This window comes from Hyperolius riggenbachi, chromosome 1, assembly GCF_040937935.1.
Source record: "Hyperolius riggenbachi isolate aHypRig1 chromosome 1, aHypRig1.pri, whole genome shotgun sequence".
NCBI classification, from domain to species: Eukaryota; Metazoa; Chordata; class Amphibia; order Anura; family Hyperoliidae; genus Hyperolius; species Hyperolius riggenbachi.
The window spans coordinates 45,531,313-45,548,418 of NC_090646.1; the positions used below are offsets into that span (position 1 = coordinate 45,531,313).

General features: G+C 44.4%; 1 protein-coding gene across 1 annotated transcript; it reads right to left on the reverse strand.

Moving 5' to 3' along the window:
* Positions 1-1,906: 1,906 nt before the first annotated feature.
* LOC137548141 (vomeronasal type-2 receptor 26-like) lies at positions 1,907-4,340 on the reverse strand (the record flags this gene model as incomplete). Its single annotated transcript, XM_068271139.1, has 2 exons — positions 1,907-2,814; positions 4,295-4,340. Coding segments are annotated over 2 exons (954 nt in total), but the record flags the coding sequence as incomplete, so codon positions are not given.
* Between the last annotated feature and the right edge of the window lie 12,766 nt (positions 4,341-17,106).

Here is a 17,106-nt window from a genome sequence, read left to right on the forward strand (position 1 = left end):
TCTGCAGTCTGACAGTTACTCTTTAAAGGCAGACAAGCCCATGAACGTGGTGATACGGTACATGGCCTACACTTATGGCTCTCTAGGCCCCGCATGTGACACTCGCCCGACTAGCCTTGGCGTTCAGAAGTGCGTATGCCCTGGCCCCGTGGTGCACATCCTTGATTGCGCACCTATGGTCGGGCAGACTTCTTGACGTCATTCACATGTGCAAAGCTACAGGTGCACAATCAAGAACATGCACTGCTGGGCCAGGGCATGCATACTACTGAATGCGTCCAGGCCATTGCATGCGTACTACTGCAGGTGCAGGACAGCAACCCGGAAGTAGTACAGGGCCAGGCTGCCCATAGATGTTTGCCGGTGAGCAGCTCGCCTATGCAAGCAAGCTGTTCACATACATCACTACAGACACCTGGTCTTCAAAACATGGGCAGGGAAGGTACATATCCATCACTGCCCACTGGGTAAACATGATGGTGATGATGGGGAAAAAAGGACTGCATGGGTGTCAAGCGGGGTCTGTGCCACCACCACGGCTTGTATGCAGGCCAGCCTCTTTTCCTTCTTCTAATCCTTTTACTTCCTCTGCAATTTTTTAATTGTATGAGTCCTCCACTGCACCCTCCTTTTCTGCTGTGCCCCCCAAGCTCTCCAGTTTCTATTCCACCATGCAAGTTCGACAATCTCATGCTGGCCTGCAAGATGCTGTGCCTGAAAGCAGAAAGCCATACTGGACCTGAATTGCTGTCCTCTCTGCATTCATAAATTGATGACTGGCTGACCCCACACAACTTCACTGTTTGAAGAATCATCTGTGACGATGGTACCAAAGTATTGTCTGTATTGAAATTGGGCAACTTGACTCACATGCATTGGATGGCATGTGCTAATCTTGATTTTGCAGCATTTTGTGGACAAGTACCCTGGATTATAGGAGGTCTTGAAGCAGGACAGGATAGTTGCTGTCCATTTCCAAAGATCATAAATGGCCATGACTTGCCTTGCTGACATTCAGTGACAGTACAACATGCCTGTGACACATTTAATATGAGACAGTCCCACAAGATGAAGCACAACATTGGCTATGCTGTACCAGCAGCAACATGCACCGGCTTGTAGGACAGTCTCTGGTGTGTTGTTATTTTTAGCTGAAGCAATGGGTGCTCATGTGTGATGCCTGCAGACTGATGTGTCCTTTCAAGAAGACCACTAATCTGGTCAGTCGCAGGGAAGACACCATCGGTGACATATATATATATATATATATATATATATATATATAATTTTATGGTGTGAGCGTGCCGTGTGACATGTCCTTAAGCAGGTGAAGGGGAAGAACAGGGGGCTATGTCATCATCTGCTATACCTGGGCACAGGGAGCGGTCTTAAGAGCGGTCTTAAGAGGAGTTAGAGAGATGGTGGCTATGGTGACAAAAGAGGGACACCCAGAGCCCAATATGGTGTAGTATATACTGGTAGTAGAGGAAGAGATGATAAATACAATATAATCACAAGTCAGAGTTACCTCACAGGCAACCCCTGATAATGCAGGTGGGGAGATTAGACCTGACCCCACTCAGGGTTAAGAAGTCGCTCTCTGTAGATAGGAGAAAATGGGGAAAAAAATACCCCCCGCCAAGGGTGTTATAAGAATACAAAGGCGCCAAAACGATAAAAGTATCTAAAAAGTTTAAAAATAGAGGAGGCAGTGGTGGATTTATCTCCTCCAAGCAGACACAAGATAATATCTATGTAACTTTATGTATACACTCCACAAGATCATGCATTGCATTGAAAATGTATGTCATAAGGGTAAATATTATTTAAGCATACTAAGCAAAAAATTTCTAAACAGCAGAAATCATTACTTTCTCTGTCTACGCATACATATATAGTAAGGATATTATTTGTTTCTGCTTCCAAGCAAGTGAGCTTTTGTGTTCTGGTCAGGCTTCAATAGAATTATGTAACATTTTGGGAAGAATATACAGCCAAGAAGTCCAGCACTTGATGCCATAACAGCAAAAACCTGCACAGCCACCATGTCTTTCCCTTTGGTGCTCAGATAGGCCGGGATCATGGCAATCCAGACACTGCAGAACACCAGCATGCTGAACGTGATGTACTTGGCTTCATTAAAGCTGTCTGGTAATGTCCTGGCTAGGAAAGCTGTAATGAAACTAACAGCTGCCAGAAGCCCCATATATCCCAGCACAGAGTAGAACCCGATAACTGACCCTTCATTGCACTGAATGACAATCTTTTCTTGATAGGAATGAGTGTCTTGTTCCTGGAAGGGAGGAGAAATAGACACCCAGGTGACACAGATTAGTACTTGTACAGATGAACACACAAGCATTATACTGTTGGACAGCTTGGATCCCATCCATTTCTTCCAGGAATTCCCAGGTTTGCTGGCTTTAAAAGCAACGAAAACCATGACAGTCTTGGCAAGCAAACAAGACACAGCAATGGAGAAGATGATCCCAAAAGACGTCACACGAAGCCTGCAGGTTACATCTACTGGAGGTCCAAGGAAGAAGAAGACACAAAGGAAGCTCAGCATGATGGAGACCAGGAGAACATAGCTCAGGTTCCTGTTATTAGCTTTAACAATGGGGGAATCCCGGTGATATACAAAAATTCCGAGTATAAAACCAGTCAGAAGACAACAGTGAATGGAGAGAACTGAAAATACTGCAGTAATTGAGTCATCGGTGTAAGAGAGAAATTCCTCCAGTTTTGGAAGACAACGATCCTTCTTTTCATTTGGCCATTCTTCATCAGGACATTTCATACAATTCTCACTGTCTGCAAGCAATGAAAGAAAATCAAGAATAAAAAGTTAGAGAAAGCAGCAGAATGACAAAAAAAAACAGAGAGCCCTCCAGCAGAACTTAGGAACAGACCCCATTCCCAAAGTTCAGGAATGTGGCGTAAATGCTATCACAAAGCATGGACAGGACATAAAGTTGTAGAATAGGAATGTAAAAAGTCTGTATCCGTGTTAAAGTCATGCTCTTTAGTGTCAACTACATTTATTATTTTGAGTTTGCATTTTGAAATGGAGCCACAGCAATCAGGTTTTCAATCAGATGATGTGACTGGGAAAAGTAATGACCAGCATTAACACAATAATATTTTTTCTTACATCATACAATAGGGCATTCATGCTTTTTCTGAAGTTTTTTTTTTTCTTCCCCAGTGCATCACCTCAAACTTGTAACACTAAGTCTGACACTCTGGTTACCTCTGTCATATATTATACAGTATATGACTCACATATTACCATCGATACAATATTTTGTGGCCCTCGCCAGCAAAAGCTTCCTTATAGTTCGCTTCAGTGCTCCCAAGTAATCCGCCGCATCCCCGCCGCTAAACGAGGGCTGCGGAGCCCCCAATCACCCGGGGGGCAATCCGCCGGCATTTCCTGGAAGGGGCAGAGCTTTCAGCTTCAGGGGCAGAGCTGAAGCTGAAAGCTCTGCCCCTGCTGACATCAATCGCTGCACGGATCGCCGCCTCTGCCTGCCCCTCTCACTCTTCCTTCACAGAGAGGGGCGGGGCGCGGCAATTGATGTCAGGAGGAGCAGAGCTGAAGCTGAAAGCTCTGCCCCTTCCAGGAAATGCCGGTGGATTGCCCCCCGGGTGATTTGGGGACTCTGCAGCCCTCGTTTAGCGTCGGGGATGCGGCGGATTACTTGGGAGCACTGAAGCGAACTATAAGGAAGCTTTTGCCGGCGAGGGCCACAAAATATTGTATCGATGGCCACAAATGGCCCGCGGGCCGCGAGTTTGAGACCCCTGATCTAACAGTATCCGAGCGGCGTTGACTGATGGCGGAGCGTAGCACCATCATTCCAGCGGGGATGTGGGCTCATCAGCATGCACGATCCCCTGCAATCACCGCCCAGAGCCATTCCCGCCAATAGGCGTGGAGTGGTCCTGGGGCTGCCGCCGCATTCACACCAATTGGCCTGGAACGGTTTGCAATAAGTTAATGCTCTTCAACATGACATTCAAACTTAGGCAATTTCTGGTGTTACCGTAAAACAAAGGGAGCATGCATAATGGCATGAGTGGTACTATTATAGGTTTACTATTTTTTTTGGGGGGGGGGGGAGAGGATGATCAGAGATTAATTGAAAAAAAAATGTTACTAGATAGATTGATGAGAAATAGTTAGAATGTTTTTCATCTATTTGAAAATATTAAATTATACATTGCATTAACCAAATGTACTCATTGCTCACACATCACTATACAGAGCAGCAGCAAATAGAGACTTTACCAGTGGTGTTGGAGATCTCCCCCTCTGCACACGGGGTACAGTCATAGCAGCATTTATGAATGGAAAATCCGGGTATTTTTCTTGATCCAGGCAAACATGGCTCTGAGCATCGGGATACCGGAATCTGTAATGACATGAGATTCTTAGATAGAATGCTAGCCAGGAAAATGTAACTTCAGAAGTGGACAGTTTAGCATTGACACACAAGGTATGAACAGGCCCAGTGATGGGCTGAAATTCTGCATCGAAATTCGTATTTTCTCATCATAATCGTAATGCGAAATTTCATGGAAAATCGTAATTTATTTAGTATGTAATAGTAGTATTTCATAATTTTGCTTTCGCGCAATTTCGCAAAATTTTGTGCTGACATAATAGCAAAGCCTCCATACATAATATTGCTACCAAAATTGGTACATAGGTTAAGGAGAATAGTGGGTACGAGTCAAAAAAAATATTTTTCAAAAAGACACTGTAGTTTTTGAGAAAATCGATTTTAAAAATGCAAAGAAAAATGGTTTTTAGCCACTTGAGGACCGTGGGCTTTACCCCCCTTAAGGACCAGGCACTTTTTTTCCATTCAGACCACTGCAGCTTTCATGGTTTATTGCTCGCTCATACAACCTACCACCTAAATGAATTTTGGCTCCTTTTCTTGTCACTAATAAAGCTTTCTTTTGGTGCTATTTGATTGCTGCTGCAATTTTTACTTTTTATTATATTCATCAAAAAAGACATGAATTTTGGCAAAAAAATGATTTTTTTTAAATTTCTGTGCTGACATTTTTCAAATAAAGTAAAATTTCTGTATACATGCAGCGCGAAAAATGTAGACAAACATGTTTTTGATTTAAAAAAACCCATTCAGTGTATATTTATTGGTTTGGGTAAAAGTTATAGCGTTTACAAACTATGGTGCAAAAAGTGAATTTTCCCATTTTCAAGCATCTCTGACTTTTCTGACCCCCTGTCATGTTTCATGAGGGGCTAGAATTCCAGGATAGTATAAATACCCCCCAAATGACCCCATTTTGGAAAGAAGACATCCAAAAGTATTCACTGAGAGGCATAGTGAGTTCATAGAAGATATTAAAGGGACTCCGAGCAGTGCAGAAACTATGGAAAGATGCACATCATTTTAAAGCTCTCTTTCTCCTCTTTCCAATGATATATAAACCGCCACCCTACGCCTTTTAGTTTTCGCTATTTTCGCGATTGAAATTGCCGTGGCCGCGATTTCGATCGCGAAAATAGAGAAAACTAAAAGGCGTAGGGCGACGATTTAGGTGTCGTCAGAAAGAGGAGAAAGAGAGCTTTAAAATGATATCCATCAAGCCATAGTTATATTGTATTACACAGGGCGACTTTTTGTCAAAGTCAGCAGCTGCATTCAGTAGAATGGAGCTGCTGACACTGGGGAAAGTGTCGCCCTGTGTAATACAATATAACTATGGCTTGATGGATATCATTTTAAAGCTCTCTTTCTCCTCTTTCTGACGACACCTAAATCGTTGCCCTACACCTTTTAGTTTTCTCTATTTTCGCGATCGAAATCGCGGTCGCAGCAATTTCAATCGCGAAAATAGCGAAAACTAAAAGACGTAGGGTGGTGGTTTATATATCATTGGAAAGAGGAGAAAGAGAGCTTTAAAATGATATGCATCTTTCCATAGTTTCTGCACTGCTCGGAGTCCCTTTAATTTTTGTCACAAGTAAGCGGAAAATGACACTTTGTGACAAAAAAAAAAAAGTTTCCATTTCTTCTAACTTGCGACAAAAAAAAATGAAATCTGCCACGGACTCACCATGCCCCTCTCTGAATACCTTGAAGTGTCTACTTTCCAAAATGGGGTCATTTGTGGGGTGTGTTTACTGTCCTCGCATTTTGGGGGGTGCTAATTTGTAAGCACCCCTGTAAAGCCTAAAGGTGCTCATTGGACTTTGGGCCCCTTTGCGCAGTTAGGCTGCAAAAAAGTGCCACACGTGGTATTGCCGTACTCAGGAAAAGTAGGATAATGTGTTTTTGGGTGTATTTTTACACATACCGATGCTGGGTGGGAGAAATATCTCTGTAAATGACATTTTTTTAATTTTTTTTACACACAGTTGTCCATTTACAGAGATCTTTCTCCCACTCAGCATGGGTATGTGTAAAAATACACCCCAAAACACATTATACTACTTCTCCTGAGTACGGCGATACCACATGTGTGGCACTTTTTTGCACCCTAACTGCGCTAAGGGGCCCAAAGTCCAATGAGTACCTTTAGGATTTCACAGGTCATTTTGAGAAATTTCGTTTCAAGACTACTCCTCTCGGTTTAGGGCCCCTAAAATGCCAGGACAGTATAGGAACCCCACAAATGACCCCATTTTAGAAAGAAGACACCCCAAGGTATTCCGTTAGTAGTACGGTGAGTTCATAGAAGATTTTATTTTTTGTCACAAGTTAGCGGAAAATGACACTTTGTGAAAAAAAACAATAAAAATCAATTTCCGCTAACTTGTGACCCTAACTGCGCTAAGGGGCCCAAAGTCCAATGAGTACCTTTAGGATTTCACAGGTTATTTTTGTTTCAAGACTACTCCTCACGGTTTAGGGCCCCTAAAATGCCAGGGCAGTATAGGAACCCCACTAATGACCCCATTTTAGAAAGAAGACACCCCAAGGTATTCTGTTAGGAGTATGGTGAGTTCATAGAAGTTTTTATTTTTTTGTCACAAGTTAGCGGAAATTGATTTTAATTGTTTTTTTTCACAAAGTGTCATTTTCTGCTAACTTGTGACAAAAAATAAAATCTTCTATGAACTCACCATACTCCTAACGGAATACCTTTGGGTGTCTTCTTTCTAGAATGGGGTCATTTGTGGGGTTCCTATACTGCCCTGGCATTTTAGGGGCCCTAAACCGTGAGGAGGAGTCTTGAAACCAAATGTCGCAAAATGACCTGTGAAATCCTAAAGGTACTCATTGGACTTTGGGCCCCTTAGCATACTTAGGGTGTAAAAAAGTGCCACACATGTGGTACCGCCGTACTCAGGAGAAGTAGTATAATGTGTTTTGGGGTGTATTTTTACACATACCCATGCTGGGTTGGAGAAATATCTCTGTAAATGACAATTGTTTGATTTTTTTTACACACAATTGTCCATTTACAGAGAGATTTCTCCCACCCAGCATGGGTATGTGTAAAAATACACCCCAAAACACATTATACTACTTCTCCTGAGTACAGCGATACCACATGTGTGACACGTTTTTGCAGCCTAGGTGCGCTAAGGGGCCCAACGTCCTATTCACAGGTCATTTTGAGGCATTTGTTTTCTAGACTACTCCTCACGGTTTAAGGCCCCTAAAATGCCAGGGCAGTATAGGAACCCCACAAGTGACCCCATTTTAGAAAGAAGACACCCCAAGGTATTCCATTAGGTGTATGGCGAGTTCATAGAAGATTTTATTTTTTGTCACAAGTTAGTGAAAAATGACACTTTGTGAAAAAAAAACAATAAAAATCAATTTCCACTAACTTTTGACAAAAAATAAAATCTTCTATGAACTCATCATATACCTAACAGAATACATTGGGGTGTATTTTTTCTAAAATGGGGTCACTTGTGGGGCTCCTATACCGCCCTGGCTTTTTTACGGGCCCAAAACCGTGAGTAGTCTGGAAACCAAATGTCTCAAAATGACTGTTCAGGGGTATAAGCATCTGCAAATTTTGATGACAGGTGGTCTATGAGGGGGCAAATTTTGTGGAACCGGTCATAAGCAGGGTGGCCTTTTAGATGACAGGTTGTATTGGGCCTGATCTGATGGATAGGAGTGCTAGGGGGGTGACAGGAGGTGATTGATGGGTGTCTATGGGGGTGGTTAGAGGGGAAAATAGATGCAATCAATGCACTGGGGAGGTGATCGGAAGGGGGTCTGAGGGGGATCTGAGGGTTTGGCCGAGTGATCAGGAGCCCACACGGGGCAAATTAGGGCCTGATCTGATGGGTAGGTGTGCTAGGGGGTGACAGGAGGTGATTGATGGGTGTCTCAAGGTGTGATTAGAGGGGGGAATAGATGCAAGCAATGCACTGGCGAGGTGATCAGGGCTGGGGTCTGAGGGCGTTCTGAGGGTGTGGGCGGGTGATTGAGTGCCCTAGGGGCAGATAGGGGTCTAATCTGATGGATAGCAGTGACAGGGGGTGATTGATGGGTAATTAGTGGGTGTTTGGAGGAGAGAACAGATGTAAACAATGCACTTGGGAGGTGATCTGACGTCGGATCTGCGGGCGATCTATTGGTGTGGGTGGGTGATCAGATTGCCCGCAAGGGGCAGGTTAGGGGTGATTGATGGGTGGCAGTGCCAGGGGGTGATTGATGGGTGGCAGTGCCAGGGGGTGATTGATGGGTGGCAGTGACAGGGGGTGATTGATGGGTGATTGACAGGTGATAAGTGGGTTATTACAGGGTAGAACAGATGTAACTAATGCACTGGCGAATTGATAAGGGGGGGGGGGTCCTGAGGGCAATCTGAGCGTGTAGGCGGGTGATTGGGTGCCCGCAAGGGGCAGATTAGGGTCTGATTTGATGGGTAACAGTGACAGGTGGTGGTAGGGGGTGATTGATGGGTAATTAGTGGGTGTTTAGGGTAGAGAACAGATGTAAACACTGCACTTGAGAGGTGATCTGACGTCGGATCTGCGGGCGATCTATTGGTGTGGGTGGGTGATCAGATTGCCCGCAAGGGGCAGGTTAGGGGCTGATTGATGGGTGGCAGTGCCAGGGGGTGATTGATGGGTGGCAGTGACAGGGGGTGATTGATGGGTGATTGACAGGTGATCAGTGGGTTATTACATGGAAGAACAGATGTAACTAATGCACTGGCGAATTGATAAGGGGGGTCTGAGGGCAATCTGAGCGTGTAGGCGGGTGATTGGGTGCCCGCAAGGGGCAGATTAGGGTCTGATCCGATGGGTAACAGTGACAGGTGGTGATAGGGGGTGATTGATGGGTGATTGATGGGTAATTAGTGGGTGTTTAGGGTAGAGAACAGATGTAAACACTGCACTTGGGAGGTGATCTGATGTCGGATCTGCGGGCGATCTATTGGTGTGGGTGGGTGATCAGCAGGTTAGGGGCTGATTGATGGGTGGCAGTGACAGGGGGTGATTGATGGGTGATTGATGGGTGATTGACAGGTGATCAGGGGGATAGAGGTATACAGTACACGGGGGGGGGAGGGGGGTCTGGGGGGAGGGGGTCTGGGGAGAATCTGAGGGGTGGGGGCTTGATCAGGAGTCCCCAGGGGGCAGTTTAGGGTTAAAAAAAATAGCGTTGAAAGATAGTGACAGGGAGTGATTGATGGGTGATTAGGGGGTGATTGGGTGTAAACAGGGGTCTGGGAGGTGGGCAGGGGGGGTCTGAGGGGTGCTGTGGGCGATTAGGGGGCAGGGGGGGAGATCAGTGTGCTTGGATGCAGACTAGGGTGGCTGCAGCCTGCCCTGGTGGTCCCTCGGACACTGGGACCACCAGGGCAGGAGGCAGCCTGTATAATACACTTTGTAAACATTACAAAGTGTATTATACACTTTGTATGCGGTGATCGTGGGGTTAACATCCCGCCAGCGCTTCTGTATGGCCGGCGGGATGTTGCGGCGGGTGAGCGAAGTCAGTCGCCGGTGGAGGATCGCGTCACGGATGACGCGATCGCTCCACCCATGCCCCTAAAAGGCCCGCCACCTCTGTGGGTGAGCTGGTCCTTGCAGGATCCACTACCCGGCCGCCTCTGTGTGTTAGGCGGTCGGGAAGTGGTTGAACTGTCATTTTTCCAAGTTCAAAAACCATGTTTTCTTTGCATTGTTTAAATCGATTTTCTCAAAAACTATACTTCGATTTAACATAGGTACCAATTTTGGTGTCAATAGCGTGTATGGGGGCTTTGCTATTAACCTCCATAGTCGGCACAAAATTATGCAACATTTCAAGAAAATTATGCAAATTCTTATGCAAAATTACAAATCACTATGAAATTAATTTAGTTTGTGAAATTGTAATTTTGCTAATTATGATCATCACTATAAACAGCAGTTTTTTTTGTGGAAAAATGAAATCATACCATGATTTGATCTTTAAAAAAATATGTTTAAAGTGGTCTGAAACTCTGACATAACAATCAATTAAAATGTGTTTTCCTACTTTGTATTACCCATTCAGTTACCATATGTGCTTTTGTGCACGAGTATTATTGTCCATTTACAAATTACAAGTTCCCAATGTGCAGTTTATCTGCTCTGAAAGCTGCCATTGCATTTTATTCATAGCTGCTTTTATTATATATTTTAAAGGGAACCCAAGGTGAGCGTGATATCGAAACTGCTATATTTATTTCCTTTTAGGCTTCTTGCACACCAAGACGTTGCATTAGGTGGCACGTTAAGGTCGCATAACGTGCACCTAACACAACGTATGGTGCTGCAAGAGCCGACGGTAGAGTGAGCCGCGTTAGGCGGCTCTATCCCTATAATGTCTCCCAGAGTGGCGCTGATTGGCCAGCGGGACCACGTGATGCGGAGCGAGACACTCCGCATCACGTGGTCCCGCCGGCCAATGAGCGCCCGCCAGTGCAGTGAATATTAAGTAGCCATGTGCGCGGCTACTGTAGCTGGCTCTCCCCGCCTCCTCTCCGCCCCCCACTGCGCATGTGCAAACAGTCTAATGCGGCTATAGCCGCTCCAACGCCGTAGCATGCTGCACTTTGCACAGAACGTGCAGCGTTACATGTAACGCAACGTGGGCTGTGTGAACAGCCCACTTGTGTTACATTGCTGTGCGTTGGGGGAGCGTTACAGGCGCACTAACGTGCGCCTGTAACGTCTTGGTGTGTAAGCAGCCTTAAGCAATACCAGTTGCCCAGGTGTCCTGCTGATCCTCTCCCTCTAATACTTTTAGCCATAGACCCTGAACAAGCATATGCAGATCAGGTACTCTGATTCAGGTGACTCGAGTTTTACTGGATTAGCCATATGCTTGTTCCAGGGTTTTGACTCAGACATGTCTTATGCCAGAAGATCAACTGGGCTGCCAGGCAACTAGTATTGTTAACACGGAAATCAATATGGCAGCCTCCATATCCTTCACACCTTAGGTTCCCTTTTAAATCTTCTAGTGATTATTTCTTAACCACTTTAGGATCTCTGGTACGCATATCTATGTCCCTTTAAACTTCACATGCGGACCAGGGGGGTAGATATGCGTACTGTTGTCTTACCGCCCAGTGCACGATCCCCACTCCGTTTTTTATCCCTTCACTGTCGCAGCCCCCCTCCATATGTGATCAGGATGTGAGAATCATTTATTCTCAACCCCGATCACCGTTCCTGTGTCTTCCAGGAGCTTGATAACGAGATGTAAGCTCTCAGACCTGACGATTCCGTGTTCTCTTTATAGAAACACGGTCATCTTGTGGTCAAAAAGTAAAAAATACACCTAATTATACCTACCATACTAAGTATACTGTTTTACATAGAACATTTATTGGTATTTTTTATTTTATTACTTTTAACCCCTTCCAACCCTGCCCCACAGTTACAGAATTAAAACACTTGTTAAAAAAAAATAAAAAAAATAACATAATTTAATTTTTTTTACATAAATAGTTACCTTAGGGACTTTTCTAATATGTTTGTCATGAGAGTATATTACTGTTAATTTTGCAAAAAAAAAAGTCTTGTAATAAGTGAAATAGTATTAAAAATCCCTAATCGGAAAAATGCTCCTGTATTTCCAGATAAAATATTATCATCATACATTGTACAAGGGACACAATTTATAACCGGGACAAATGGGCAAAAAAAAAAAAACATGTGGGTGTTATGCATCGAAGCACGTTTTATTTTAAAACTATAATGGCTGAAAACTGAGAAATAATGATTTTTTTTTCTTTTTTTTTTTTCCTTATTATTCCCTTAACAATGTATATAAAATAAAATAATTCATAGCAAAAACTACCACCCAAAGAAAGCCTATTTTGGGGTGAGAAAAACAATATATAGATCATTTAAGTGTGATAAGTAAGTAACAATAAATGTATCGCTGAATGAATGGGAGGAGCGCTGAAATGTGAAAACTGTTTTGGTTTTTAAGGGAAAAAAACTGTGATCCTGATGTGGTTAACCATTTCAGCCCGCGGGGATTTTTCACCGTATGCATCAGAGCAATTTTCACCTCCCATTTATTCACTAATATCTTTATCACTACTTATCACAATTTATTGATCTATATCTTGTTTTTTCTGCCACTAATTAGGGTTTCTTTGGGTGGTACATTTTGCTAAGAATTATTTTTTTTATAAATGCTTTTTAACAGGATTAATAAGAAAAAAATGGAAAAAATCATTATTTCTCAGTTTTCGGCCATTATAGCTTTAAAATAATCCACACTACCATAATTAAAACCTTTGTATTTTATTTGCCCATTTGTCTCGGTTATGACACCATGTAAATTTTGTCCCTATCACAATGTATAGCGCCAATATTTTATTTGGAAATAAAGGTGCATTTTTTCCGTTTTGCGTCCATCACTATTTATAAGCTTATAATTTTAAAAAATGTACGTAGTATACCCCCTTCAAATGCATATTTAAAAAGTTCAGACCCTTAGGTAACTATTTATGTCTTTTTTTTTTTCAATTGCAATTTTTTTTTCCATTAAAAATGTTATTTGGGTAATATTTTGGTGTGGGAAATAAACAGTTAATGTTTAATGTTATTCTATGTGTAAATTGTAATGTAAAAAATATGTAGATGTAGTTTTACTATTTGGCCACAAGATGACCACCTTGAGTTTTTCTCTCTCCTTGTGCTTCTCGCTAAGCGGAAGCACAAGGGTGATGTGGAAATTTTTATGTGCAGAAAGTTTAAGAGCGCTCTTGTAAGAGTGCTTCAGTTTTTCTGCTGGGGACATGGATCGGTGATCGGGAACCATGTTCCTGCTCACTGATCCCAGGGCTACCGGGGGACACCACGGGGGCAAAGCAAAGTGTGGCACCGCAGCAGAGCGGGCGGCAGAAATAGAAACTCTGCATTACAAAAAAGTCCCCTGGGAGGTACTTACCTCAGGAGGGGAAAGCCTCGGTGTCCCAATGAGGCTACCTCATGCCTGTAACTGCAGGGAATCCAGCACTGGTTTCCCCAAATCCTCCCGTAATCCCCCCTGACAAGGCTTGATTAATTTACCTCTCCGGAATACAGCACAGACGTAGTAGCGGCTCTTCATTCGGGCGAGGCAAAAATAGCTGAGCTTGATCGTATTCGCTCTACGGCACAGGCGCAAAAGGACTCGAACCCGTGCAGTACAGCAAATCGATCTGGTTCGCTATTTCCACCTTAACCCGGAGGAAGAGCAGCTAGTGCGACTGTGCAGGATCGCAGAAGGTAAATATATACTTTGCTGCACTTCAGGGGACCTGGGCAGGCTAATGGAGGGACAGGAGAAACCTTGTTAGGACCCAGCCAGTAACCCCAGGGGACGGTTTTCTTAATACAGGTTTTCTTTAACAGTACGTATGCTAGAAGGAGAGACAGCTCCTTTTCAGCACAGCTTAGAATGTAACAATTGTTACCTTAGGGACTCAGCTTTTTAAATATGTATGCCATGAGGGTATATTCATGTTAATGATATAAGGGCTTGCAGGTATTGCTAGGGTACAATGAGAAAACAAAAGAACACAATAAAACAAATACACCTTTATTTCCAAATAATATATTATCCCCATGCATTGCACTAGGAACATTATTCAAATGTTGGGATAACCAGGACAAATGGGAAGATAGCGTGCATGTATGGGTTTTATAACATTAAAGATAACATTAAAAGGATAATGAAATAATAAAATATTTTTTCTTTTTTTTCCCCTTCAGTGTTCTCCCCAGGAATTTTTTCCAGCCGGGTGGCATGAAAAAGTAGCCGGGTGGGGTGTGACAGGGGAATGCCGGACCAGTGCAACTCTGCTTACAGCATAGGTGGAGGAGGAGACAAGCCGATGTACCTGCTAGGTACACACAATGCAATTTTCTGACAGATTTACTGTCAGATCGATTATTTGCAACATGTTAAATCTGATTTTCAATCGATTTTCCGTTCACTTCTATGAGAAAGAGCAGAAATTTGATCAGAAATCAGATTGGACGTGTTGGAAATAGTCGATCTGATGGTAAATCTGTCAGAAAATTGCATCATGTGTACCAGGCATTAGGGAGAAATTGTTTCATATGATGGTGCTCAGGTTCCCCCAGCAACATGATTGACGGTAAAGATTAGATTGTAAGATCTTCTGAGTACAGTTAGTAACATTACGGTAGGGTTTAGATTGCAAACTCCTCTGTGGATAGTTAGTGACATCACAGCAGGGATTAGATTGTAAACTCCTCTATGGATAGTTAGTGACATCACAGCAGGGATTAGATTGTAAGCTTCTCTGTTTGTAGTTAGTGACATAATGGCTGGGATCAGATTGTAAACTCCTCTGTGGATAGTTATGCCTGGTACACACCATGCGATGTTCTGGCAGATTTATTGCCAGATCAATTATTTCCAACATGCCCAATTTTCCCTAGGATTGAATGAAAAATCGATTGGAAATCAGATAGAACATGCTGGAAATAATCGATCTGGCAGTAAATCTGCCAGAAAATCTCATTGTGTGTACCAACCATTAGGGACACAACGGCAGCGATTAGATTGTAAAATAGTTTGTGGATAGTTAGTGTCATCACAGCAGGGATTAGATGGTAAGATCCTCTGTGGATAGTTAGTGACAGAACAGCAGGGACTAGATGGTAAGATCCTCTGTGGATAGTTAGTGACAGAACAGCAGGGACTAGATGGTAAGATCCTTCCTGGAGAGTAAGTGGCATAAAGGCATGAATTAGATTGTAAGCTCTTCTGTGGATAGTCAGTTACCTGATGGCAGGGGTAATTCAATTATCATAAATGATCATAGATATTGATCCAAAATAGGCAGCAAAAAGCTGGATTAATAAAAAAACACACAGGTGAGAGCCACCACGTATGTTATCTCAGATGATCACCTGCACACGTCCTGTCACAAGGCTTTGTTACATAGCCTGATAGCAAAGCAGAGTCCCCTTGGTATGCAGCTGGCCAGTGTCCTGTCTGGGAGACTCCGAGATCTGCAATCCACACACACCAGGTCATCTTGAGGAGTGAGTAAGGGGGAGGGAGGGGGAAGGGGTGTGAATCCACACTGCCAGCGCAGCCACTCAGTAAGTGAAAAGAAATTCCTAACATTCCAGCCAGGCAGACTTCACATTAAGCTAACCTGTATTTGTAGCTGCTTCTCTCTGCCTGGCTGTTCCGTGCGCGGTGCCCCGGCTCCCTCCTTGATCTATCATTTGCCGCCAGCTGCCTCCACGTGTAGCACAGCACTGCATAAGCCACTCCCCAAGCCATGCTAAGAGCGCAGCGATTGGCTGAGCTGTTACACAGGCCTGTTTTCAATGTAAGGAAGCCTGGCAGCTCTAAAAGTTTCGCTGGAGCCTAGAGAAAGAATGCCAGACAGAATCCGTGATAAGCGAGCCCCTCCAGCCTGCCCGCGGCCACACCCACTGCTGCCTATCTGCATAGTTATGCAGGCTACAGACGGAGGTAGAGATGAGGGCAGCCAGAGGACTGACTAGGAGGGCAGAAGGCGTGCGTGCAGACTGCAGCTGTCGGCATGATGTAGTGTAGCGCGGTCGGACGCTTCTGCTTTGGCTGTTTTTTTTTCCTAGCTAGGTGGGCCAATGACAACAGGCGGGCGGGGTTTAAAAACAGCCGGGCGGCCCGCCCCCCTGATTGGCCCTGGGGAGAACACTGCCCTTAAAAATGCATAGTTAAAGGGAAGGTCCAGGCAAAAAAAGAGTTTCACTTACCTGGGCTTCTACCAGCCCCATGCAGCCATCCTGTGCCCTCGTAGTCACTCACTGCTGCTCCTTTCCCCCGCTGGCAGCTAGTTTCATTTTTGCCGACCTCGGAGGTCGTCGCCACATTGCGTACATTTTTACGCATTCCCACTGGTGCAGGAACATCAACACATACATTTTTACGTGTTAGTGGTGCAATACGTACATTTTTACGTGTTGCACCACTAACGCGTAAAAATGTATGTGTTAATGTTCCTGCACTAGCAGGAACCCCCGAGGACGGCAGAAAACTAAACTAGTTGCCAGCGGGGGACTGGAGCAGCAGTGAGTGTCTACGAGGGCACAGGATGGCTGCATGGGGCTGGTAGAAGCCCCAGGTAAGTGAAACTCATTTTTTTTGCCTGGACCTTCCCTTTAATAACATCATTACACACAAAAAAAATCACCCACAAAAAGCTTAAGGTGTGGGGGGCGTGGCCACGGCGGAGACCACGAAGGTGGTGTGAAGCCTGAGCTCCCGGTTCGGCTCCTTCTAAAACGGCCCAAAGCAGTGCAAATTTCTAGCAGATCGGCGAAAATGCAGGAGGGAATGGACACCGACACAGGCTCCTCCAACAAGAGGAAACAGGACGCCCTAAAACCAAAGAAACTCACAGATTTCTTCACGGAGTGCCCGCAGCGCTCCACGAGGAGGAACCAAGATGGCACCGCTCCTCCGTCTCAGAATCGGCTCCCGGTGCGCCCGGACAACACAAGGGGAAGCAGATGCAGTGATTCCGTAGAAGGTGACAACTCCTACAACCTCTCCGCGTTACCTCCGGAACACTGCACGGAGGTATCACCATCCAACAGCCCTGCAAGATCACGCCTCCGCCTGGATGACGGCGCCCACAGCACAA